The sequence below is a fragment of the Dama dama genome, chromosome 12 (assembly GCF_033118175.1).
Source record: "Dama dama isolate Ldn47 chromosome 12, ASM3311817v1, whole genome shotgun sequence".
Classification (NCBI taxonomy): Eukaryota; Metazoa; Chordata; class Mammalia; order Artiodactyla; family Cervidae; genus Dama; species Dama dama.
In genome coordinates, this window is record NC_083692.1 from 50,464,647 (window position 1) to 50,489,569 (window position 24,923).

Consider the following 24,923-nt stretch of genomic DNA (forward strand, 5'->3'; position numbering starts at 1 on the left):
ATCCATCACTCCCTAGTTCCACTATGACCATGCTGAACTAAGGCACCATCACCTCTCGCTGGATCACTGTAATAGCCTCCTAGCAGATCTCACCACTTGCATCCTGGTTTGCTAGTAATCTATTCCTAGTCTTGTAAACTAGAATGATCTTTTACAAATATTATACAAATTATATCACTCTTCTGCTCAGAGTGGGTCCCCACGTCTCACAGTATAAAAGCCAAAGTCCTTTTAATGATGTTTCCCTAGTCACCGGCCTCCATGCTGCTCCTGGAACATTCCAGGCATGCTCCTACTTCAGGGCCTTTGCATTGGCTGCACTGGCTATTCTAACTACCTGATGCTCTCCTCCTCAACATGTCCACAGGGGCAACTCCCTCAAACCCTTGCTCAGAATTCAACTTCCCAACAAGGCTCACCTAACCATTCTATTTAAAATGGTTAAAATCACTACCTTCCCCAACCCCCTTAACTCAGCTATACTTTTCCTTTTCCTGTCACTCAGATCGCATTCTACCAATCTACATAAATCTCTTATGTATTATACCTATTGTCTCTTATCTGATTCTTCCCATCTCCAATGGTACATAAATACCACAAGGACTGGAATCTTGGTCTGTTTTGTTCACTTGTTTATCCCAAGTACTAGAATAGTGCCTGGTATGTAATAGGTATTTTTTTTAAAGTTGAAAAAAATGAATAAAGTTTACCAAGGAATATTAACACGAGAAATGCATGGTAGCATTTCCCCTGTCTGGTCTCACCAAGTGGCCTTACTTCTCAGTCCTCTACACAGTTAGAGCATCCATTAATACAAAGGAGGAAAGAGTGTGCTTACTCATTTTTCAAAGGGGCCCCCAGCAAAAGCATCCAGGTCTTCATCTTGGCTCCTTTACCAACTCCTTTTTACACTGACATTAGAGGTTTTCTGCCCCTTTCAGTTATAGAAATTTTGCCCATCACTCTTTGACCACAGAACCAGTAGTTTTGCTAAACTCAACAGAAAACAGACCCCATGGGGGCTCTCCTCATAGCAGAGCCCTTTCCTTTCTCTTTGAGTTTAGTCTGCATTTGAAATACCACTGCTTGTATCCCCTTTGCAGTGCTGGCAGAGAGAGACTTTGGCAATTCTGTGGAAGCCACCTACCCCTGACCTTTGACAGAATTTCCAAACATATTAACTTCAAACTGATGCATTTAGAACTGTGACCTCGGCCCTAGAAGGCGAGAATACATGACAAGATATTTTATTTTCAAAATGTATCAGGATAAAAAATACTTCTGTAAATCAACTTTCTTCTCTTTTTTTGTATGAGGTAGATTTAGATTTGGGGGTCGGGTGTAGGAAGGAAAGAGTCTGAACACTAGAAAACATGTTTAAAAGGTTAATTATTAATGGACAGTCTTCCCTAACAAAGTATCAATAGGCAATCTGGTCTCTTTAGCTTCAGAAATTAGCAAGAGGACCTCGGACCCCAGGTGAAACAGGAGAAATGGAAAATCCCCTGTGTGTCTCTATCTTCTTGTTTTTGTGCATCTTGATCCAATCAAGTGCCCATGGACAAAGCCTGGGAACAGGTAAGAGCCTGCCTTTTCTCCGGAGATGGGCATGGACTTTCTTCTTTCAATGTACATCGCAGTGAATCCAAGCGTTTTGACTATGTCAGACAGAGTTTGCTTCACAGCGTATTAGGTGATTCTATGATTGGCATCACAGGTCACAGGGATGTGTAGCTGTTTGTAGGCATTTCCTAAATTCTGAAATTTTAGGAAATTGCTCTAGGAGTAGATGTCTTCTCAAAGCAATGAAGTCTCTCTCATATCTGATTCAGAAATAGTCAGGCTAAGACTTCTTTGGTGGCAAATAATCTGAAAGAGTCTCAGATCTTCCTGAGAGTTAATTTGGCGTCTAATTTGCAGTTGAAGAGAACAGCTTGTAATGAAACCCTCCATCTTGCTGAGGTTGTCTAATTGCTGGCTCTCTCAGAAGAGAGGAATTTGTAGAATCTTCTTTCCAGTCAGGTTGAACAAGGAGCTATCATTGCACATTTTCTAAACCTCACTTTTTCTGTCAAAGTTTTACTCTGAGACTAAGCAGTCATACCTGTTTGTTCTGGAAATTCATAGGTTGATGGTCAAAGTGATCCAAATGCTTGATTAGGCAGGTGGATCACAGGTTCCTGGCTAAAGAGTGCATTGGATCAATAAATGATGGATCTGAAGTGAACTGAACACTGGCCAAATGAGACCAAGCTTTGAGACTTTGTTATTGTATTGGTTACTGGTTTTTCTTTCCTCTAAGACTATGCTTGGCAGGAGCTCCAAAAAGAATTAGAAGCTTACTATCCAAAGACATACCTGAAAACTCCAGAACATTTTTTTTCTCCTTTAGGAAAAAAAGGCTATTCTTTATATTTAATTATTATTTTGTATATTAGGTCAGTTAATAACTTATTAGCAGTATTAATTATCATTCATTGAGCATTTTGTATGTCAATTACCAGGTTAGTTATTTTGCATACATCATCTCACTTACAAAACTGAGTCCAAAAATATTAATAATAACTTAGAGCCATGCAGGCAGAATTGTTCATGATTTTTCTTCCCTGTGTTCACAAGGATATTAGTGAAGAGCTTTTCCTGCCCTTTGGCCCAGAATGTTTTTAATTTCTTACTGAAGCATAACATATATCTCAAAAAATGCCTATATCATAAAGTGCTCAATGAATTTTCACAACCTAAGCCAGCATCCCAGGAGCCTTCCTTGCACACACATCCCTGGAGCCTTAACATAGATTATTTTGATTTTTTGGAGCTTTTCAGTAATGGTCGTATATAACATGTGCTCTTTTTGTTCTGGGCTTCTTTCACTCAACATTATGTTGGTAAGTCATCCATGCAGTTGCATGTAGTATGACACATTCACTCAGGTCACTGTAGCATCCTGCTATATGAATATATCACCCTTGGTTTATTTGTTCTGCTTCTGATTGGACCAGATGTTTCAGTAGAGACTTGGGGGTTGGACGCCATTAGAGTCAAGGTGAAGGATGAAAGGCAGGACAGCCTCCCCCGGGGTTGCTTGGTATTAGCCACATTTCCCTCAGCAAAGCCTGTGCTGGTCAGCTACTGCTTCCCCAGAGTCCCGGCTTGTCCAAACGCTGAGGGAAGTTTCCATTAGCAGGAAGGTCCTTCAGAGAAAAGGATCAGAGACAGGAAGCCTTTTGTTTCCTTGAGAGCAGAACATCTTGGCAGAATTTTTTCTGCAGGCAGTGAGTCAGATCTGTGTGCACTAGGCTGGTGTGACGTCTTCCTCTTCCTGGGGCAATGCAAGCAAGCAGGCACCCCAACGGAGCCCTAGAAGGTTGAGTATCTATGCCTTGTAGGATAGTTTCCCAAACTGGCCCCCAGGGGATGTTTTTGGCTGTCAGAACCAGGGAGACAGTGCTATTGCCAAGCAGAGCTTAGAAGCCAGGGATGTTGCTAAACATGCTACAGTGGACAGGACAGCCCCCATGGCAATGAATTATTCAGGACCAAGTGTCCATATACCAGGAAGAACTCCCATGGGATCCTTCCTCCTTAACCCGAGACCTCCCAGCTTACTTCTTTTTATTATTATTGATGACTTTGCTAATGGACCCACTAATGTATTGTGTACCCAGTATATGCCAGACATTGCACAAACATTTTACCGCACCCTCACCTTGTGGTAGAGTCAGACAGCAGAAAAACGACTTGCCAGAGATTCCACAAGAGGAGCAAGAGGTCCCTAGACTGGATCTGTCTGCTCAACGCTATAGGCTTCTGGCCATTGTGCCCTCACCTCATGGTTGAACTGCCATAGATCCCTAGAAATCCATTCTGCTTGGTTCCTCTCACAGGAAAGGAATATTGGGTAATTCCTGTCCACCAACACCAAGGGAAAGAAGATATGGTGAGCATCCCAAAGACCCTGGGACACAGAGCCTCCATTACCCTCATCCCCAGACCCCACTCCTGAGGCCAACACTGCTTAAATGGTAGCCAGTTCTCCTAGACCCTGGCAGCCCCCACTGCCCAGTGATATCCACTAGCACTGCCTCAGGAGCCTGGCCCCTCCCTGCAATTCCCGCAGCAGCCTCCACATCCCAGAAGCAACTGAAGCCCATCCATCAGTCCCTCACTCATTTAACAAGTGTACATAGGCAGCTGTCATATCGAAGGCAGTGCTTTAGTACAGCAATTCTCAACTTCCCAAAAGGTCCCATTACACTCTCAAAAATTAGTCACAATTCCAAAGAGATCTTTTTTATGTGGAACACAGCTATCAGTATTTACTGTATTAGAGACTAAAATGGAGAACACTCTTTAATGTTTTGAATAATAACAACAAACTCATCACATGTTAGCATATGAAATGATATTGTGAGGAATAACTGGTATTTGCCAAAGAACAATGAAAAATGAATCAGAAAAGTGACACTGGGTCACAAAGAAATTTTGCTACTTTTTTCATGTCTGGCTTAATAGAAAGGGCTGGGCTTTTTTTCATCTGTTTCTGTATTGAATCTGTTGTGAAATGTTCCTTGTCTGGACTACATAAAGAAAACCGGCCTCAGGTTTAGGGAAAGGGAGTTCAACCTTAGTGGTCCCGCCAAGGCCCTCACTCAGAACTGCTTTGTTTGTGAAGCAGACACTGTACAACGTGGACTGCACAGCCGCCCCTGCTCCCCACAAGCTTACTGACAAATCAGGCGGACCAGGGGCAGGAAGACAGGAGCTGCCTGCACTGCCAGAGGGCAATAAGGGGGCCATCATCCATAGAGAACGTGACAGTAATAAAAACTTCTTCTCATCATCACGATTCTAAATAGTGCCAGTGATAAAAATTAACACCCCCTCCAAAATAGTTCTTTTGGTCAGAGTTGTAAACAACTGCTATGGTTACTATTGGGTTTTATTAATGTATACAAAAACTTCAAATGGTCACAGTTCTATATTACTTCTCCTTGAATATATATTCTCTGTTAGTGTCAATTTAGAGACCTCCCAGTTACATAGTTGGTCCCTGATGTTCACTGACCATGACGTATGCTCATTGCAACTGTCTAATTGTTCAGTATCCTCCCAACTTACTTTGTCATCTCATGTCCCAAATTCCATAGTATTTATTGCTTGTTTTTGCCTTTAAATAGAAATAGTAGATTTAAAATTAAAAATGATATCATACTGATTAAAAAAACAAAGAAATAGAATCTGACTTCGATTCTGTTATCCTGTGTGACCACTTAGACTTTTGGGTTTAAAACATAAAGCAGTAAAACAGGTTTTACAGTGAACTGTGAGGTGTAATATTTTGTTTGGTAAGTAAAAATTTGGGTTCTTCCAGAAAATATCTTTAATGCATTTGTGTATCTTTAAAGTGGAAATGTATTCTTTTTTAAATTATTGTTCTAAAACTAAATAACAAATCAAGAAAATAGTAATTATTACTGATTTTTGCATGCATATAACTGAAAATAGCTCTTATAGAACAAATGGTATTAAAATGATCTGTTCTGGGTTGCAAATATATAAGGTATAACACAGTCTAATAAAGGAGATAAGATGTATATATAAGTTTTTTTCAACTGGATCATAAAATGTGATGAGTACCACTGGAGAGGAGTACAAAGGGGTGAGTCTTTGTGTCCCCCACAAAATTTGTATGTTGAGATCCTAACCCCCAATAGGATGGCATCTTAAGAGGTAGGGACTTTGGGAGGTGATTCAGTCGTGAGAGTAGAGTCCTTGTAAATGGGCTCCTTCTAAAAGAGACCTCAGAGAACCCACTGGCTCTCTCTCTACCATATGAGGAAAACTGGAAAAGGGTTTTTGCCAGAACCCCAACATGCTAGAAACTTGATCTCAGACTTCCAGCCTCCAGAAGTGTGAGAAATAATTTTCTATTGGCTACAAGCCACCCACTCTATGGTAATTTGTTACAACAGCCTGAATTAACTAAAAAAAGTCACAGGTAGAGATGAAGAAGTGTTCGCTTCCAAGTACAGGTAGAGGAAAGGCTCCTGGGAGGAATCAGCATTTGAGCAGAGTCTTGCAGGATAGAATCTGGACAAACAAGAAGGAGGCTTTCCTTGTGCATAAGCAAAGGCACAGAGACAATAAAGTACACATGTTTTCCAAGCCCAAACATCTTCCAAAAACAGACCTGCTGGGAAGGAGAAAAAAACTACAGGAAGGAGTTGACAGCAGCACTGCATCACAACTGTCAAAAACTAGAAACAATTTGAATGCCCAACAATAAACCATCAAGGAGGAAGCGGCCAGCTATTACTAAGTCCTCCTTTAAACAAGCATTGTGTTGAATACCTACTACTAGAAGTGCCAGGCAATTTGTGGAGCAATAATGATGGGAATCTGAAATAAAAGCCTTACTGCTAACACTTAGGCACTTATAGTGGCAAATTATCAAAGAGATCTGTGACCTCCAAAAGGTTACATAACAACTGGTCTTGTAGCTTTTAAAAACAAGTATGAGGAAATTTTATATGCAGTAAAGTGGGGGAGAAAACAGGACTAAATAAATTATATATTGAATCACAACTATGATAAAAATTTTTTATACTTGTATATCACTAGGGATTGAAAGTATATGTAAAGATCAATAAAGAGCTTTAAGGCCATGGAATCTGTATGTGTGTGTGTGTGTTTTAAGTATTTACATGTAACAGAAAAAAATTAAAAAACAACCTGATTAGCGGCAATTAGACCTGTCCTGGATTTGCTGTCCCTAGAGAGACCACCTCCACCCATCCCCACAGGCTTGGGAGGCCCAGAATTACAGCCCCAGTGTGGCCTGCAAATTCCTAACAGGCCTCCACAACTGCAGGAAAGGTCATTCAAGAGTAATATCCGAGGCGGGATCCAGAGATGGAACTCACCTAGGCGAGTGTATGAAAAGTAGAATCAGCAGAAAGTCAGTCCATAGAACTCTTGTGAAATCCTGCCTGCCCTCTGCTAGAGCCCCTCCCACCACACTGCCAGACTTCCTGCCCTGTGGCTGAGCCAGGCTGGAGCCCTCCTGGGGGCATGGTGCCCAGAGAGGAGAAGTCTGGGGTGAGAGGACCGCAGGCCTTCTCCCACCCTGCTCATCTTTCACAAGGGGCTCAGGACTTGAAGCCATATTTAATTCTGGGCCCCCCAGAATTAAATCCCCCCACCACCTTCCCACTGGCCTGTTTTCCATACCAGCTGCCACACCGCTCTGAGGCATGCTGTGTCCCTGCCGGTGAGTCAGCAGGGGGAGGGGGAGGAGAGGCAGGGCTGGGCCAGAGGCTTGCCCGATTTTAGGCCTGGTGCACAAGACACGGCGGAGCAGTTCCAGTTACATTCTCCAAGGGCCCGTGACCACCTTGACCTCAGCCTGGGGTGTCTCTGACATCCCTGAGGTCCGCGGAGGACATGAGGCACAGCATTTCTCAAAGCTGTATGCTGGTTCTTAGAAGAGTGTTCGTTTTAGAGTGGGGCCCTATCAGCCAGGGACTGCGGTCCAGCCCACTGGGGCAGGGGGCTGGCCAGGAGCAGGTAAAACATCTGAACCCCTGCCAAATATGCTGAGGATCCTGGCCAGACTCTAGCCCCAGGGTTAAAACTAGAACGATAGGTCAGAGCCCAGCTAGTCCTGCCGAGAGTGGGGTGTCTCTGTTAAGGTAGACAGCAGGTGCACCCAGCTGCTGACACTCAGGCACCCAGCTCAGGGCCAGGAGACAACCTGGATTCAGGTCAGGGGGCAGCCGTACTTCTCAAGAGAAGGCGTCATTCTTGGATGTCGCCAAAAGGTAGCGTGGCGACGTCTTGGCAGCTTCAGGGTTTCAGGAAAGGATTTAGGTAAGGGAAAACCTGTGTTTCTGGATACCTCTGGAAAACTCAGGGTTATTGACTGACATCACTTTCCTCTCTGCTTATGACTACTTCCAGAAACACTCATAGTTTCAATGTTTGTGTGGGATCTGGGGGGAGGAGCAGGAAGATGTACAGAGAAGGGGAGGCCTCCTCGTCTGTCCCAGCACTTTCTCCTCCATGTGTGCAAGTTCACCTTCAGGGTCCTGGCGAGGTACGCTTTGGCACAGCTTTTAGATAATGTATTGTGGAACTACTAAAAATAGTTCTTATGACCAGCGGTCCCCAACCTTTTATGTCACCAGGGACCAGTTTCGTGGAAGACAGCTTTTCACACAGACTGGGGTGGGAGGAGATGGTTTCAGGATGATTCAAGCATATTACATTTATTGTGCACTAATCTAATCTAATGCCGCCGCTGATCAGACAGGAGGTACCACTCTGCCGCCCAGAGGTTGAGGACCACTGCTTACGATGATATAAAAGTGGCAGCATTGAATAATATTTTCATTCCAAGGCTAAGTGGGACAAAAGTAGCATACCTAATTGTGTGTCTTCTGATTACAATTCCATGAAAACACCTGTATTTGAGGGAAAAAAATTACTAGAAGAAAAGGAACAAACATGTTCATACTTCAGTTGAGTTTACACCTAAATTTCTGTCTTCCAAATTTTATGTAATGTTGTAGTTTGTATATACTATTTTGCTTGAATGATTTGAATAATTTAAAATTTTATATCAAAATGATAAAGCAAAGGAATTTGACTAGTCAGACTCAAACTTTAGAGTGCACTAGAAGTCTATTAAAATATGATTTTATTAAATCTCATTTATTTATAAAATAAACGAATTCTATTAAATTTGTTAGCAAGTTCCTGACTCAGTGAGCCTGGGGTAGACCCAGGAATTTGCATTTCTAAAGGACGCAGGTGTTGCTTCAGGTCTGGGGACTACACAATGAGAACCACTGAAAAACAAAAATAGACAGTTAATGGCAAAACATTAACTTGACTTGAACCCAGGTCTCCTGACTTCCTGGCTTAAAGTTTTTCCCTCAGAAACAATGCAAACCCTGGGGCAAAACTTGTTTTCATTTCTCGGTATCCTGCAGCGGGTAAATGGAGGGATACCAGTGTTCATGATCCTGAATATTGACCTCCCTCAAGGGAGCGTAGGAGTGTCAGTTGCTCAGTTGTGTCTGACTCTTTGTGAACTCATGGACTGTGGCCTGCCAGGCTCCTCTTTCCATGGAATTCTCCCAGCAAGAATATTGGAGTGGGTACCCATTCCCTTCTCCAGGGAATCTTCCCAATCCCGGGATTGAACCCGGGTCTCCCACGTTGTAGGTAGATTCTTTACCATCTGAGCCACCAGGGGAGGCCAAGAGTGGCCATATTCCAGATAATATAAAACCACTAAATATTCATGACAAGTTAGTCCTCCAGAATAAAATATCATCATGCCAAAAAGACAGTGGTTCTTTAATTGAAAAAAGAAATTCCCAAGTTGAGATTTAGTTGTAATTGGTAGAAAAATACTAGTTGCAATAATGAATTAACCACACACAGTAAAGCATGCCTTGGCAGGCCTGAAAATAGGATCAAGCAAATTCTTTTCCTATGAGCTGGGCATTACCATGAGCTGGGCAGAGTCTGTGATAATCCTAGCTGACTAGGACTGGCCTTTCCGTGACTGCGAAAAACTTTCCAGTGACAAATGTTCCAGCCTCCTTGTCCCAAGAGAGACCAAAAGAGTGAAAACAACATACTTCTTCTGAAATATAACAAGATCAACAACAACAAATTACAGCCTTTATTAACCCCCTACTGTGTACCAGGCCCCATGGTTTGTACAAAAAGGTGTTCCTGAGGATACAACAATGAAAAAGGAGCTTCCCAGTTGATGAGATCTGAAGTCCCCTACAACCATGTGTGTGTGTGTGTCTGTGTGTGTGTGTGTTAGAGACTGGAAGAGGTATAATTTCAACATGGTGTGCTAAGTGTACAATTAGATACAAAACATCACAAGGCAGGAAAGGTTAGCAGAGAAGGCTTTATAGAGGAAGTGATATTTGAGTTGAGCCTTGAAGGAGAAGTAGAAGGATGTAGCAAGCAGAAGGAAAAGCATGAGCCAGTCCTGGAGACTTGAAAACATGCAATGAAATTGGGAATCTCTGAGATGTTTGCTGGGCTTCCCTGGTGGCTCAGAGGCAAAGAATCTGCCTGTAATGCAGAGATGCAGCTTCAATCCTTGGGTCGGGAAGATCCCCTGGAGGAGGGCATGGCAACCCACTCCAGTATTCTTGCCTGGAGAACCCCATGGACAGAGAAGCCTGCAGGCTACAGTCTGTAGGGTCATAAAGAATCCAACATGACTGAAGTGACTAAAGTGACTGAGCATACACACATTCTTAAATATAAATTAAGTACATGCACACAGACAATTGCCATAGCTCAGGGTAGGGCACAAAAGAAGTGGTCAGAGGTGAAGGCCTCAGAGGCCACGCTAATGAGTTCGGCCCTCGCTCTGGAGGCAGTGGGGCTGCCATTGAAGCTGGTATTTGGAAAGGGGAGGGACTTGGTCATGGCTGCCTTTCCTGCTGGGTGGATGTCTCACAGCCTGGCTGAAATTCTAGCCACTCCCTGATGGAAAGCCATGTTATCAGCAGGAAAAGACAGGGGTGGGGCTCAGAAGTTACAGGCTCCACAACCTCACCTGACTGAGGCCGACCAACACTCAGACTTACCCTCGGGCAAGTCTGTTTGAAGTTTACATGTTAATTGCTGTTCCTAAACACTAATGGTAGGAGAGATTTACACCAGTGAAACTGAGGCAGGTACATATAATAGAACCTTGAATAGGAACCTACAATTTAAGAAGTATAATATCTCCTTCTGAGTCTCAAAAGAGAACCATCTGCAAATTCCACATCACACTAGTTTATAGACCTATAGCAATTTCAACGTTAAAAGCTCACTCCTGGGACTTCCCTTGTGAACCAATGGCTAAGACTCCACATTCCCAACTCAGGAGACCCAAGTTCAATCCCTGATCAGCAAACTAGATCCCACAAGCCATAACTAAGACCCAGTGCAGCCAAATAAATAAGAAAATACTCATTAAAAAAAAAAAAATCTTGTTCCTACCTGCATGATATCAGTTGATTCACACAATATCCTGGGCAGGTATCATTATGCCCATTTTACAGATGTAAAGGTTCACCAGCCAAAGGCTACAGGGAACACACTTGGAATCAGATGAAGGTTAGGATTATTTGGCTTACTGCAGCTAGGGAAGATGCACTCCAGAGAAACTCGAGAGCATCCCTACATGAGGAGTTGAGAGGGGCTTCTCAGAAAATCTGGGCTTGTGCTGGGTGAGACTACAGAAAGGTTGGGAAAGCTAGGGAATTCTAGACGGCAGCTGTGCTCACCACTGTACCACCAACGCTGCATGGTAGTAGCCGTTCTCAATAGGATTCTGTCAAAATGGGAGGGGATCATTCAGCTATCCGGTATCTTAATCTAATTAATTGTTGTGAAATCATTAGTGCTTAATTTAAGTAAAAACATTCCAGCAGGCGAGGCTAAAACTGGCATTGCTACAGGAGCAGCAGTCTCTCCTTGTTAGCCGGAAGCAGGCGATGTTCTGGTCACGTTTTTGGAGTTAGAGTGGCCTACTTTTTGTCCTGTTGCAAACATAGATGCAGAGGTTTTTGTAACATGTTGCTTCTGTGTTGTGGGCATTGTCTATGTTCAGTTGGGAACATCGTGGTCTGGCTGCCAGCAAGGCTGATTTTTGTTGCTGTTGTGTTTTTTTCATTTTCTCACTTACCCAGTAACCCAGGTAATGTCATTGACATCTCTTGATATCTCCGCCCTAGCCAAACAGCCTTGGGTGGCTGCCTTCACCTCCTGAGTCTACAGTTTCTCACCAGTACTGGCCCTTCCAGCACTGACAGCCTGAGTGTCACCAGGGCTCATCAAGAGGCATCGTGGTGCCCTGAGACCTTCAACACCTACCTCATCAGCTGTCAGCTATTTAACCATTAACGGCAGAGAGAAATATAAACACGAAGTTCTATCCACTTTAAACATGAAACATTGACCCTGCCTTAACCCTAGTGCAACGCAGTTGCCTTGAGCCATTCAAAGATTCCCAAACACCAGGGGGACAAAGGTGCAGTTCTGTAAGAGCAAGCCAAGCAGTAAATAACCATTAGACCTTTCCATTCCCAAGGCTGTTTTATACTGGTCCAGACACGCATTCAATTTTGGTTTGAGTAATAACAATGAAAAATATACATTTGATGCTTACATTGTTTTGAGTAGAAACAAGGTCTATGAAATAATGTGTTTAGTTGCTCAGTCATGTCTGACTCTTTGCAACCCTATGGACCATAACCTTCCAGGATCCTCTGTCCATGGGATTCTCCAGGCAAAAATACTGGACTGGGTTGCCATTCCCTTCTCCAGGGGATCTTCCCGACCCAGGGATCAAACCCTGGTCTCCTACACTGCAGGCAGATTCTTTATCTCTGAGCCACCAGGTAAAGCCTATATGAAATAAGAGTAACTACTAATTTTGAGAACTTTTAAATGTGCCAAATACTTTGTCTATTTGTTTTCCTTTATCCATGCAACCTTCCGGGAGATAAGTATCATCGTCACTACTTTTCAGGGGAAACTGTGGTTCAGAGGCATGAAGCAGCAAGCACAGCTCCAGGATCCCTGGGATTCTCACTGGTGCTTATTTCTGGTGATGCTGGCTCCCTTCAGAGCCCACATGGGTACATTTACTTTCAGAGGTTTGCCACTTTGAATGTTACTCAATGTCAGGGGAGCCTCAGACATACTCTGAGCTTCTCTGGGCCTGGCCCCTTCTAACTAGAAGTTTGCACTCATCTTACCCATTGTGAGTGATGTCTACCTCTCAATGGCCCAGGAGAAAACCCACCCCTGGACAAAGTCCTGTTCCCCTTGTATCTCAGCTTCCATCACAGCCACTGGTTCCCCAAAGTCAAGTTCAGAAACAAGGTGTAAGGACAAATCCAAGCAGACAAAAAAAAAGAAGAGGCCTCATGACATCAAACTTGAAAATTCTGGGCCAATTTAAGGCAACCAAGGATGCTGTGAAAAGGTTAAAATATTTTTTTTCTTCACCCAAGAATGCTCGAGGAACAGAGTTATTTTCACAAGCTGAGCGGGACCCTCCACAGAGAGCTTGGTGACATCAGCAAAACAGCACCTGAGAAGTCTCCTTCTGTGAGGTTTTGCCACTGTTCCATGACTACGTCCTCTTGGTGTGTGGTTGTCGTGGCCTGGCCACCTCCTTCAGCCACATAGAGGGGCTCCTGTCCCTGAGATTTATGATCAGAATAAGTGATGTCAAAGTGAAACCATGTAACTCACATTTTGACTTGAACTCAGTCTCACACCTGGTCTCAGGAATTAATGAAACTCAGGTTCTTGATGTCTCATCACAGAAAGAATTCAGTGAGAGGCAAACTGATAGACAAGAAGTTGATTTATTTAAAGAGAAACACACTCCACAGAGTTTTGACTGTCTCAGAAAATGAGAGCAGCCTTGGAATAGGGTGTGTTTAGTTTTTATGGGCTGAGTTTCATAGGCTAATGAGTAGGAGGAGTATTCCAACTATTAATATTTCAGGGACGGGGCAAGGATTCGAGGAACTGGGCGACCACCCACTTTTTGACCTTTGATGATTGGCCTCAGAACTGTCATGGCAATGATAAGTGTGCCACTTAGCTTGCTGATGTGTTTCAATGATCATATTTTTGTTGTTTACTTGCTAAGTCGTGTCTAACACTTTGCCACCCCATGGACTGCAGCACTCCAGGCTTCCCTGTTCTTCACTGTCTCCTGGAGTTTGCTCAAACTCATGTCCATTGAGTCAGTGATGTCATCCAACCATCTCATCCTCTGTCACCCTCTTCTCCTCCTGCCTTCAATCTTTCCCAGCATCAGCATCTTTTCCAGTGAGTCGGCTCTTCACATTAAGTGGCCAAAGTACTGGAGCTTCAGCATCAGTCCTTTCGATGAATATTCAGAGTTGATTTCCTTTAGGACTGACAGGTTGGATCTCCTTGCTGTCCAAGGGACTCTCAAGAGTCTTCTCCAGCACCACAGTTCAAAAGCATCAATTCTTTGGCGCTCAGCCTTCTTTATGGTTCAACTCTCACATCTGTACAAGACTACTGAGAAAACCATAGCTTTGACTTTACAGACCTTCGTTGGCAAAGTGATGTCTCTGTTTTATCATATGCTGTCTAGGTTTGTCATAGCTTTTCTTCCAAGGAGCAAGCATCTTTTAATTTCACTGGTGCCCTCACCATCCACAGTGATTTTGGAGCCCAAGAAAACACTGAGACTGAAACTCTAGTGAAAGTTGACTTGTCCACCATCTTGGACCTATTTTGTTCTAAGCAGTTTATGTCATGTCCTGGGGCGTCATTCTTTTAAAGTTTGTACCCTGCCTCCTTCCCTCCTGTTTCAAAAGCAGGAAGAGTTGGAGAGAAGACCCAGAAGGGAGGGTGCGGATCCACCTATCCACTCACACCTGGAGACATCCAGATGATCAATTCAAGCAGTGATGTCCACCCTCGGTGCCTGGGCCTGTATCTACTCACAGATGTAGCCACACACGAGCTCTGTGCGGATCTCGTGTTAGGACTCGACCACATCCAAAATTCTTCAGTATGTTCCTTTGCTGGGGCTGCCATAACACAAGACCACAGACTGGTGGTTCAAACAACAGAAATTTATTTTCTTGCAGTCCTGGATGTTAGAAGTCAGAGGTCAAGGCATCAGCAAGGCTGGTTTCTCCTGAGGTGTCTCTGCTTGGCTTGCAGATGGCGGTCTATTGTCACGTGATCTTCCCTCAACACGTGTCTTGTTCTAATCTTTTAAGAACACGAGTCACACTGGAGTAGGGCCCTCTCTAAAGACCTCATTTTAACTTAATTACTTCTCTGAAGACCCTAGCTTCCTACCCCCATTCTGACATAGGGAGGGTTAGGATGTCCAGCAAACACTTAGAACATCCTGCTCTGACCTAGGCCCTAGGCCAGGCATGGGGAACCCTGGGGCCATCATTGTTCTGTCTGAGCTTCAGCAATCCCCCAGGGATGGTGGCACTTCAGGGTTAGAAAAAGAAGCTTATAAATACACGTGAGACTGGAAAGTAAGTGTAAGTCTATACCCTCCAAACCAGGCCCAAACAGGGGGCTTCTGCTACTGGGGGTGCAGAAAGCTACGGCTAGCTGAGGTGCACAGGAGCCAGCTGGCACTTGTCGGGGGAGGGGACTCCGCCCTTTCCAATGGCATGATTAAGAGTTTCTGGCAGCAGGAGCAATAACTGGCTGGAGACCAAGAAGGAGCCGTTTATCTGGCTCATGGTGGGAGTGAGTGATAAAACTCACCCTCTGGCTTGGCACCATCCTCAAGGGAGATGCTCGCTGTGAGCCCCCCTGGCCTCTCTCTGGCTTGGGGAGGCGATTTTCCCCACACAGGTGAGCTGTCCCCAGTCAGGCCACTGCCTAGACTCACCCTGGCCTCAGTCAGCGATGGCTGCCATCCTCTCCCAGGTGTCTTGCTTTCTCCCTTCAGGCCCCACAGACTCCGAAGGAGGAGAGGATGATCCCCAGCCAGAGGACAGAGCAGGATTGGGAAGATAAACACCATGGCCTCTCTTTGGGGAAATGAACCACAGATCGTGAGAAAGACTGGGTAAAAGAGACCTGGATCTGGAGTCTAAAAACCTCATCTCTGTCCTGGCTACATCACTTACTGCAGGTGGCCTCGAGCAAATCGCCATAGTCTCTAGGCCTCTGCTTTTCAATAGTGAGTGGGGTTGGTATTAGAGACCCAACAGGGTTCTGAGGATGAAATGGATCATTTATGTATGTGAAACTATGTAATGCAACTCTGCATGGCTGGCCATAAAACAACATTTGTAAGAACATACTCTTTACTAAGTCGTCCTCCATTATAATGCTCATCTGATTCACTGAATACTCCCATTGCTTCCCCCACTTTTTATTACCAAAGTATCCTAGTATAGAAAAAATTGAAAGAAGAGCACAAAGAATGACTGTACTCCCTCCAGATAGATTCAATAACACATTAGCATATTTATTCTCTCTATATGCATATTTATATGTGTGTGTGACACAGAACCATTTGATTTCTGTCTCTCTCGCTATACGTATATATACGAAGATGAATATCTGTAAGTCTTTGTTCTGTTTCTTTCCCACATATATATTTGAGCCCAGTCTCTCAGAACTCCAGTGAACCTCTTTTGTTCTTACATTACCTGTTGCATCTCTCTCTCCCTACTGGACTAGAAACACCTCAAAAGTGGGGACAAGGTAGTCACCATTGTATCCCCAGGACTCACAGATGCTGGCATGGCGTAGGCATGTGACAAGTGACCTTTGAGTAAATCCCTCTTCAACAAAGAACTAACCAACATACACTTTTTTTTTATAAGTAAATGAGTTTTAAGTCATTTCATCTGGCAAATTCCAGGTCCCTGCTGGTAATAACGGAAAAAACACCCAGAGGAGCAGGATGTCCAGGCCTTGCTCTACTTCCCCCTCTAAAAGCATGGGGACTCAGAAGTCACTTGGGACTCATGGGGAGAGGCTGTACTACGATGCAGCTATCCATTTGCTGTATGGAAATACTCTCTAGACCACAATCTACTCTGGAAAACACACATGCACAGAGAAGCTGACTCTGTCCCCACAATGGATCTCACAGAAGTGATGTAAGTCCCTTAGGTTTTCAGGGAACCCACTTTCAGACCAGTAAGGGTGGGAAAAGGGTGTGTTGTTGTCTGGCCTATAAATTCCCTAAAATGCTCCCAAACTTCATAGGGGTTTTAAGCTTCCCTCAGCCTCAGATGTGGCTTTCGAGGTGGCACTAGTGGTAAAGAACCTGCCTGCCAATGCAGGATATGTAAGAGACATGGGTTTGATTCCTGGGTTGGGAAGACCCCCTGGAAGAGGAAATGGCAACCTATGCCAGTATTCTTACCTCCAGAATCCCATGGACAGAGGAGCCTGGCAAGCTACAGTGTATCGGGTTGCAAACAGTAAGACAGGAATGAAGTGACTTTGCATGCAGGCAACTTCAGACGGCACTTTTCAAAACAGAGTTTCTCAAACTTTAATGTGCACATGAATCACCTGAGGAGCCTGATAAAATGAATGCTCTGTTTCAGTACATCTGGGACGGGCTCCAAGATCTTGTGTTTCTAACAAGTGTTTGGGTCGTTCCAATGTGGCTGGTCCCCAAAACACACTTTGAGAAGCAAAGTTCTGAAGAACACAAAATAGCTCCTCTGTTACTTGATGAACTAGTAATTAGCACCTACTTCTAGATGTAAGAGCTTCCCTGGTGGTTCACAGGTAAAGAATCTGCCTGCCAAGCTTGAGACATGGATTCGATCCCTGGGTCGGGAAGATCCCCTGGAGAAGGAAATGGCAACCCACTCCAGTATTCTTGCCTGGGAAATCCCATGGACAGAGGAGCCTGGGGGGCTACAGTCCATGGGGTCGCAAAAAGTCGGACACGACTTAGCGACTAAATAACAACTAGATATAAGGCAATGCGCCAGCACTGGTTGTACCAGAAAATGGGAAAAATGCAAAGATGGACAGAGGTGGACAAACTGAGACAGTTCTTTGCCTCAAATCCAGCTGGATCTGCCTCCTTACTACATTTAGGCCTTAATTCTTACAACCTCTAATCTATACAGTGTATATTGTTGTTCTCATTTTGCTTATGAAGAGACTGGGGTTCGTTCAGTCTGTCTTATCCAAGCCAGTGAAAGGATACTGTGAGATCTGAGCTGAGGTCTCCCTGACTCCGAGACCTGTGTTTTCCATGCACCTCTCTCACACCTGGTCTTCATGCACTTCTCACTAAGTGCTCAGATAGAAGGGCAGGGAGTGCCCTTAAAGCATTCCTCGGTAGCCCCTAGGGAAAGAAAGTGTGGTGGCAGCAGGCAAGAGACACTAAGTGACCACCAGAGACGGGAGTTAGGACCCAGCGGGTGCCTTGAGGGTGCCTTGCCTTGGGTCTCTGTCTGTTTCAGGTAATATATTTCCTCATGCAGTGGATCAAATGCAGTCTACACTAGTAAACTTCAGCCATGAATTATGGCCTGAACTTTGGATAAATCATTGCCCTCACCTGGACTCAAAATTGGAAGCTCTTTAATTTCTTTTCTCTCTGACAAAAGGTCTTCCGGTCTTCCCTTCACCCTGAAGTCAGGGTGAATGTCTCTTTGGTATGTCCCCACTTGGGACCCCCCAACCCCAACTTCTTAGCTCAGGACTGGGAGTTTCTGGGGCTCACTCTGCAGTCTTCCTGCTTTCCCTCCTAATTTCACTGTGTTTATGAGCACAACTGTGCCAGATGCTGTGCTAAGGGCTGGGGATGCCACTCCCCCACACAGCAGTGTGGTCCAGGGATGTGGAGGATAGCAACTAACTCAGCATGGGTGGGGACAGGCAGCCCTGAGTGGGCAGCTTCCCCACCTGCCAGGGCTTCATTCTCCAGCAGTGAGTGCACATTTAAAATCATCCCCATTTTAAAGATGAAGAAACTGAGGCTTACAAAAGTCACCACACAATTATTAAGGCTCAAATGAAATAATATATGCAAAACCACTTAGCAGAGTGTCCAACAAGTAGGAAATAAATGGTAACTACAATGCCTTCTTTAGGGGGAAGAATTAGGGGAGGAGACATTTAGGGAGTTTGAAATCAACATGTACACACTGCTGTATTTGAAATGGATAACCAACCAGGGCCTACTGTACTGCCCAGGAAACTCTGCTCAATGTTATGCAGCAGGCTGGATGGGTTTGAGGGAGAATGGAAACATGTATATGTATGGCTCAGTCCCTTCCTTGTGCACCTGAAACTACTACAACATTGTTAACCGGCTATATTCCAATGTAAAAAAAATATTTTGAAACAGTAATAAAAAATAAAATGCCTTCTTTAAATGGCAGAACAGAGAGTAGGAGCCAGTTAGCCTTGCTCTCAGTCACAAGAAACTGGAGAGTTGAAAAAAGGCCTCTTGACTCCCCCAGAGGACAGACGCCAGGCTTGGGACTGGCCACACATAATGAGAAAACCGCTGAGGAGCAAAGTAAAAGAACCATCGAGAAAGGGCCTTGCAGGGTCCAAAGTGCCCCAACGCACCAGTGAGGGCAGTGTGAACTCTGATGGAGGGGTGGCAGTGATAAGTCACTCTGCGGGCGGCTCAGACAGCAGTGGAAGCCCCACGGCCCTTTGTCCTTCTTAGACGGCCGCTCACCCCAGGCTCAGCTGGTCCACATTTCAGCTGTCACGCTCCCGATCTGGGTAATGGAGTGTTATGAAGCATGTTGGAGGCCATCAATTAGCACTTAACTCCGTGTCTGTTGGGTCGTATTTCCAAGGATGCTCCACTCAGATTCACGGCAGAGGTAAATCTTGCTCCTTTTCATTCAATGACTTGGAGTTAAAATGCCGCCCAACAGTTTCTCCCAAAGAAATTGAGATTTATGGGTCACTGTCAATATCAACACATGTTGACCATTATTTGAAAGCCTCCTAGGTCCTCTGGACTGATTGCTATTTACTTTGAAAGATGACTATGGCTTTATAATCCACTCAGGTTGCTGCATTTGTTTCTTCCCTCGGAGACATTTTTATTCCGCTTCATGCTGTTTTGCCTGGTGGCATAAGCCCCATTCCCCCCACCCTCAACCCCATGAATACTCTCATGTATTTGAGACTCTGAGACAGACACAAGAGGGGCCCGCTCATCCTCAGTCCAGATGCCAGTGTGACAATAGGGAGAAAGTACCTTAGTAACGAAGTGCCCCTACTTTATGGACCGAAGCCACTAGACACAATCTGAGGTTACCAAGGAGCTTGCTTGAGGGGCAATAGGAGGGGTCCCCTCATTGACACTTCTGGCCTTTGGTGTGGCTGGGCAGGGTGTGGATACCGATACAGGAGCTGAGTCACTTAGATCAGTGATATTGACATTGGTTCTCAAACATGAGCCAGCATCAGAAATGCCAGAAAGGTTTGTTAACAGAGATTTCTGGGCTCCACTCCAGAATTCTTGGTTCAGTAGGCCAAGGGTAGGGCCCAGGACTTTGCATTTCTAATGAGATTCCAGTTCAATTAAGTTGCTCAGTCGTATCCTATTCTTTGCGACCCCATGGACTGCAACACACCAGGCTTCCCTGTCCATCACCAACTCCCAGAGTATGGGTCCTTCTAAAAAAAAAAAAAAACACAAAATAAAAATGCTTTCAGTTCATTTCAGTCGCTCAGTCATGTCTGACTCTTTGCGACCCCATGAATTGCAGCACGCCAGGCCTCCCTGTCTATCACCAACTCCCAGAGTTTACTCAAACTCATGTCCATCGAGTCGGTGATGCCATCCAACCATCTCATCCTCTGTCGTCCCCTTCTCCTCCTGCCCTCACTCTTTCCCAGCATCAAAGTCTTTTCAAATGAGTCAGCTCTTCTCATCAGGTGGCCAAAGTGTTGGAGTTTCAGCTTCAACATCAGTCCTTCCAATGAACACTCAGGACTGATCTCCTTTAGGATTGACTGGTTGGATCTGCTTGCAGTCCAAGGGACTCTCAAGAGTCTTCTCCAACTCCACAGTTCAAAAGCATCAATTCCTCTGTGCTCAGCTTTCTTTATAGTTCAACTCTCACATACATACATGACTACTGGAAAAACCATGGCTTTGACTAGACAGACCTTTGTTGACAAAGTAATGTCTCTGCTTTTTAATATGCTGTCTAGGTTGGTCACAGCTTTGCTTCCAAGGAGTAAGCATCTTTTAATTTCATGGCTGCAGTCACCATCTGCAGTGATTTTGGAGCCCCCAAAAATAAAGTCAGCCACTGTTTCCACTGTTTCCCCATCTATTTGCCATGAAGTAATGGGACTGGATGCCATGATTTTTTTTTCTGAATGTTGAGCTTTAAGCCAACTTTTTCTCTCTCCTCTTTCACTTTCATCAAGAGGTTCTTTAGTTCTTCACTGTCTGCCATAAGGGTGGTGTCATCTGCATATCTGAGGTTATTGATGTTTCTCCCAGCAATCTTGATTCCAGCTTGTGCTTCATCCAGCCCAGCATTTCTCATGATGTCCTCTGCATATAAGTTAAATAAGCAGGGTGACAATATACAGCCTTGATGTATTCCTTTCCCAATTTGGAACCAGTCTGTTGTTCTATGTCCAATTCTAATTGTTACTTCTTGACCTGCATACAGATTTCTCAGGAGGCAGGTAAGGTGGTCTGATATTCCCATCTCTTTAAGAATTTTCCACAGTTTGTGGTGATCCACACAGTCAAAGGCTTTGGCATAGTCAATAAAGCAGAAGTAGATGTTTTTCTTGAACTCTCTTGCTTTTTTGATGATCCCACGGATGTTGCAATTTGATCTCTGGTTCCTCTGCCTTTTCTAAGTCCAGCTTGAACATCTGGAAGTTCACGGTTCATGTACTGTTGAAGCCTGACTTAGAGAATTTTGAGCCTTACTTTGCTAGCGTGTGAGATGAATGCAATTGTGCGGTAGTTTTGAGCATTCTTTGGCATTGCCTTTCTTTGGGACTGGAATGAAAACTGGCCTTTTCCAGTCCTGTGGCCACTGCTGAGTTTTCCAAATTTGCTGACATATTGAGTGAAGCACTTTCTTCACAGCATCATCTTTTAGGATTTGAAATAGCTCAACTGGAATTTCATCACCCCCACTAGCTTTGTTCATAGTGATGCTTCCCAAGGCCCACTTGACTTCGAGTTTCAGGATGTCTGGCTCTAGGTGAGTGATTACACCATTGTGGTTATCTGGGTTGTGAAGATCTTTTTTGTAAAATAGTTCTTCTGTGTATTCTTGCCACCTCTTCTTAGTATCTTCTGCTTCTGTTAGGTCCATACCATTTCTGTCGTTTATTGAGCCCATCTTTGCATGAAATGTTCCCTTGGGATCTCTAATTTTCTTGAAGAGATCTCTAGTCTTTCCCATTCTATTGTTTTCTTTTATTTCTTTGCACTGATCACTGAGGAAGGTTTTCTTAGCTCTCCTTGCTATTCTTTGGAATTCTACATTCAAATGGATATATCTATTCTCCTTTGCCTTCAGCTTCTCTTCTTTTCTTAGCTATTTGTAAGGCCTCCTCAGACAACCATTTTGCCTTTTTGCATTTCTTTTTCTTGGGAATGGTTTTGATCACCACCTCCTGTACAATGTCGTGAACCTCCATCCATAGTTCTTCAGGCATTCTGTCTATCAGATCTAATACCTTGAATCTATTTATCACTTCTACTGTATAATGGTAAGGGATTTGATATAGGTCATACCTGAATGGTCTATAGTGGTTTTCCCTCCTTTCTTCAATTTAAGTCTGAATTTGGCAATAAGGGGTTCATGATCTGAGCCACAGGCAGCTCCCAGCCTTGATTTTGCTGACTGTATAGATCTTCTCCATCTTTGGCTGCAAAGGATATAATCAATCTGATTTCAGTGTTGGCCATCTGTTGATGTCCATATATAGAGTCTTCTCTTGTGTTGTTGGAAGAGGGTGTTTGCTATGACCAGTGTACTCTCTTGGCAAAACTCTATTAGCCTTTGCCCTGCTTCATTCTGTACTCCAAGGCCAAATTTGCCTGTTACTGCAGGTGTTTCTTGACTTCCTACTTTTGCATACCAGTCCCCTATAATGAAAAAGACATCTTTTTTGGCTGTTAGTTCTGGAAGGTCTTGTAGGTCTTCAGAGAACCAGTCAACTTCAGCTTCTTCAGTGTTACTGGTTGGGGCATAGACTTGGATTACTGTGATAATGGGTGGTTTGCCTTGGAAACAAACAGAGATCATTCTGTCATTTTTAAGACTGCATCCAAGTACTGCATTTTGGACTCTCTTGTTGACTATGATCGATACTCCATTTCATCTAAGGGATTCTTGCCCACAGTGGTACATATAATGGTCATCTGAGTTAAATTCACCCATTCCAGTCCATTTTAGTTCACTGATTCCTAAAATGTCGATGGTCACTCTTGCCATGTCCTGTTTGACCACTTCCAATTTGCCTTGATTCATGGACCTAACATTCCAGGTTCCTATGCAATATTGCTCTTCACAGAATTGGACCTTGCTTCTGTCACCAGTCACATCCACAACTGGGTGTTGTTTTTGCTTTGGCTCTGTTTCTTCATTCTTTCTGGAGTTATTTCTCCACTGATCTCCAGTAGCATAATGGGCACCTACCGACCTGGGGAGTTCATCTTTCACTCTCCTATCTTTTTCCCTTTTCATACTGTTCATGGGGTTCTCAAAGCAAGAATACTGAAGTGGTTTGCCATTCCTTTCTCCAGTGGACCACATTCTGTCAGACCTTTCCACCATGACCCGTCCGTTTTGTGTGGCCATACATGGCATGGCTCATAGTTTCATTGAGTTAGACAAGGCTTTGGTCCATATGATCAGATTGGTTAGTTTTCTGTGATTGTGGTTTTCATTCTGTATGCCCTCTGATGGAGAAGGGTAAGAAGCCTATGGAAGCTTCCTGATGCGAGAGACTGACTGAGGGGGAAACTGGGTCTTGTTCTGATGGGCGGGGCTGTGTAAATCTTTAATCCAATTTTCTGTTGATGGGCGGGGCTGTGTTCTCTTCCTGTTGTTTGACCTGAGGCCAAACTATGGTGGAGGTAATGAAGATCATGTCGACCTCCTTCAAAAGGTCCCATGCACGCACTGCTACACTCAGTGCCTACAGCCTGCAGCAGGCCACCGCTGACGCACACCTCTGCCAGAGACTCCTGGACACTCCTGTCAAGTCTGAGTCGGTCTCCTGTGGGGTCACTGCACCTTTCTATTGGAGCAAGGTGATGCTGATGTTGACCCTGGGGCCCACCTAAAGAACTTCCTTAGAACAGAATGAGAAGCACTGCAGGACATGGGTGGGGCAGATGCACTAGCAATGTTGATCACTCTGTGGAAAGAATAACAACATCTGGAGAAGAAGTTTTATTAAGTTTTGCTGGGCAATGTAGAATTTAAATCCCTTTCTATGAAATCTTCAGTTGAAGGTCAATTTCCATTAATAAGCTATTGAAAAGGCAAAAAGATAGAACACTGAAAGATGAACTCTCCAGGTCGGTAGGTGCCCAATGTGCTACTGGAGATCAGTGGAAAAATAACTCCAGAAAGAATGAAGAAACAGAGCCAAAGAAAAAACAACACCCAATTGTGGATGTGACTGGTGACAGAAGCAAGGTCCAATTCTGTGAAGAGCAATATTGCATAGGAACCTGGAATGTCAGGTCCATGAATCAAGGCAAATTGGAAGTGGTCAAACAGGACATGGCAAGGGTGAACATCGACATTCTAGGAATCAGTGAACTAAAATGGACTGGAATGGGTGAATTTAACTCAGATGACCATTATATGTACCACTGTGGGCAAGAATGCCTTAGAAGAAATGGAGTAGCCATCATGGTCAACAAAAGAGTCCAAAATGCAGTACTTGGATGCAATCTCCGCAACGAGAGAATGATCTCTGTTCGTTTCCAAGGCAAACCATTCAATATCACGGTAATCCAAGTCTGTGCCCTGAAGAAGCTGAAGTTGACTGGTTCTATGAAGACCTACAAGACCTTTTAGAACTAACACCCAAAAAAGATGTCCTTTTTTTAATAGGGGACTGGTATGCAAAAGTAGGAAGTCAAGAAACACCTGGAGTAACAGGCAAATTTGGCCTTGGAGTACAGAATGAAGCAGGGCAAAGGCTAATAGAGTTTTGCCAAGAGAATGCACTTGGTCATAGCAAACACCCTCTTCCAACAACACAAGAGAAGACTCTATACATTGACATCAACCAATGGCCAACACCGAAATCAGATTGATTATATCCTTTGCAGCCAAAGATGGAGAAGCTCTTGAGTATATTAGTTTGGACTTTTGGTCATAAGAACACAAATCCAACTC

The 24,923-nt window shown here is 44.2% G+C and overlaps 1 protein-coding gene across 2 annotated transcripts in view; it reads left to right on the forward strand.

Moving 5' to 3' along the window:
• The window catches only part of LIPC (lipase C, hepatic type), a 178,142-nt gene that overhangs the window by 22,204 nt on the left and 131,015 nt on the right, over nucleotides 1-24,923 (forward strand). For both annotated transcript variants that reach the window (XM_061157252.1, XM_061157253.1), the window contains exon 3: nucleotides 1,446-1,578. In XM_061157252.1, the coding sequence (XP_061013235.1) occupies nucleotides 1,494-1,578 (85 nt within the window). In that variant the 5' untranslated portion in view covers nucleotides 1,446-1,493. The remainder of the gene's footprint in view (nucleotides 1-1,445; nucleotides 1,579-24,923) is intronic.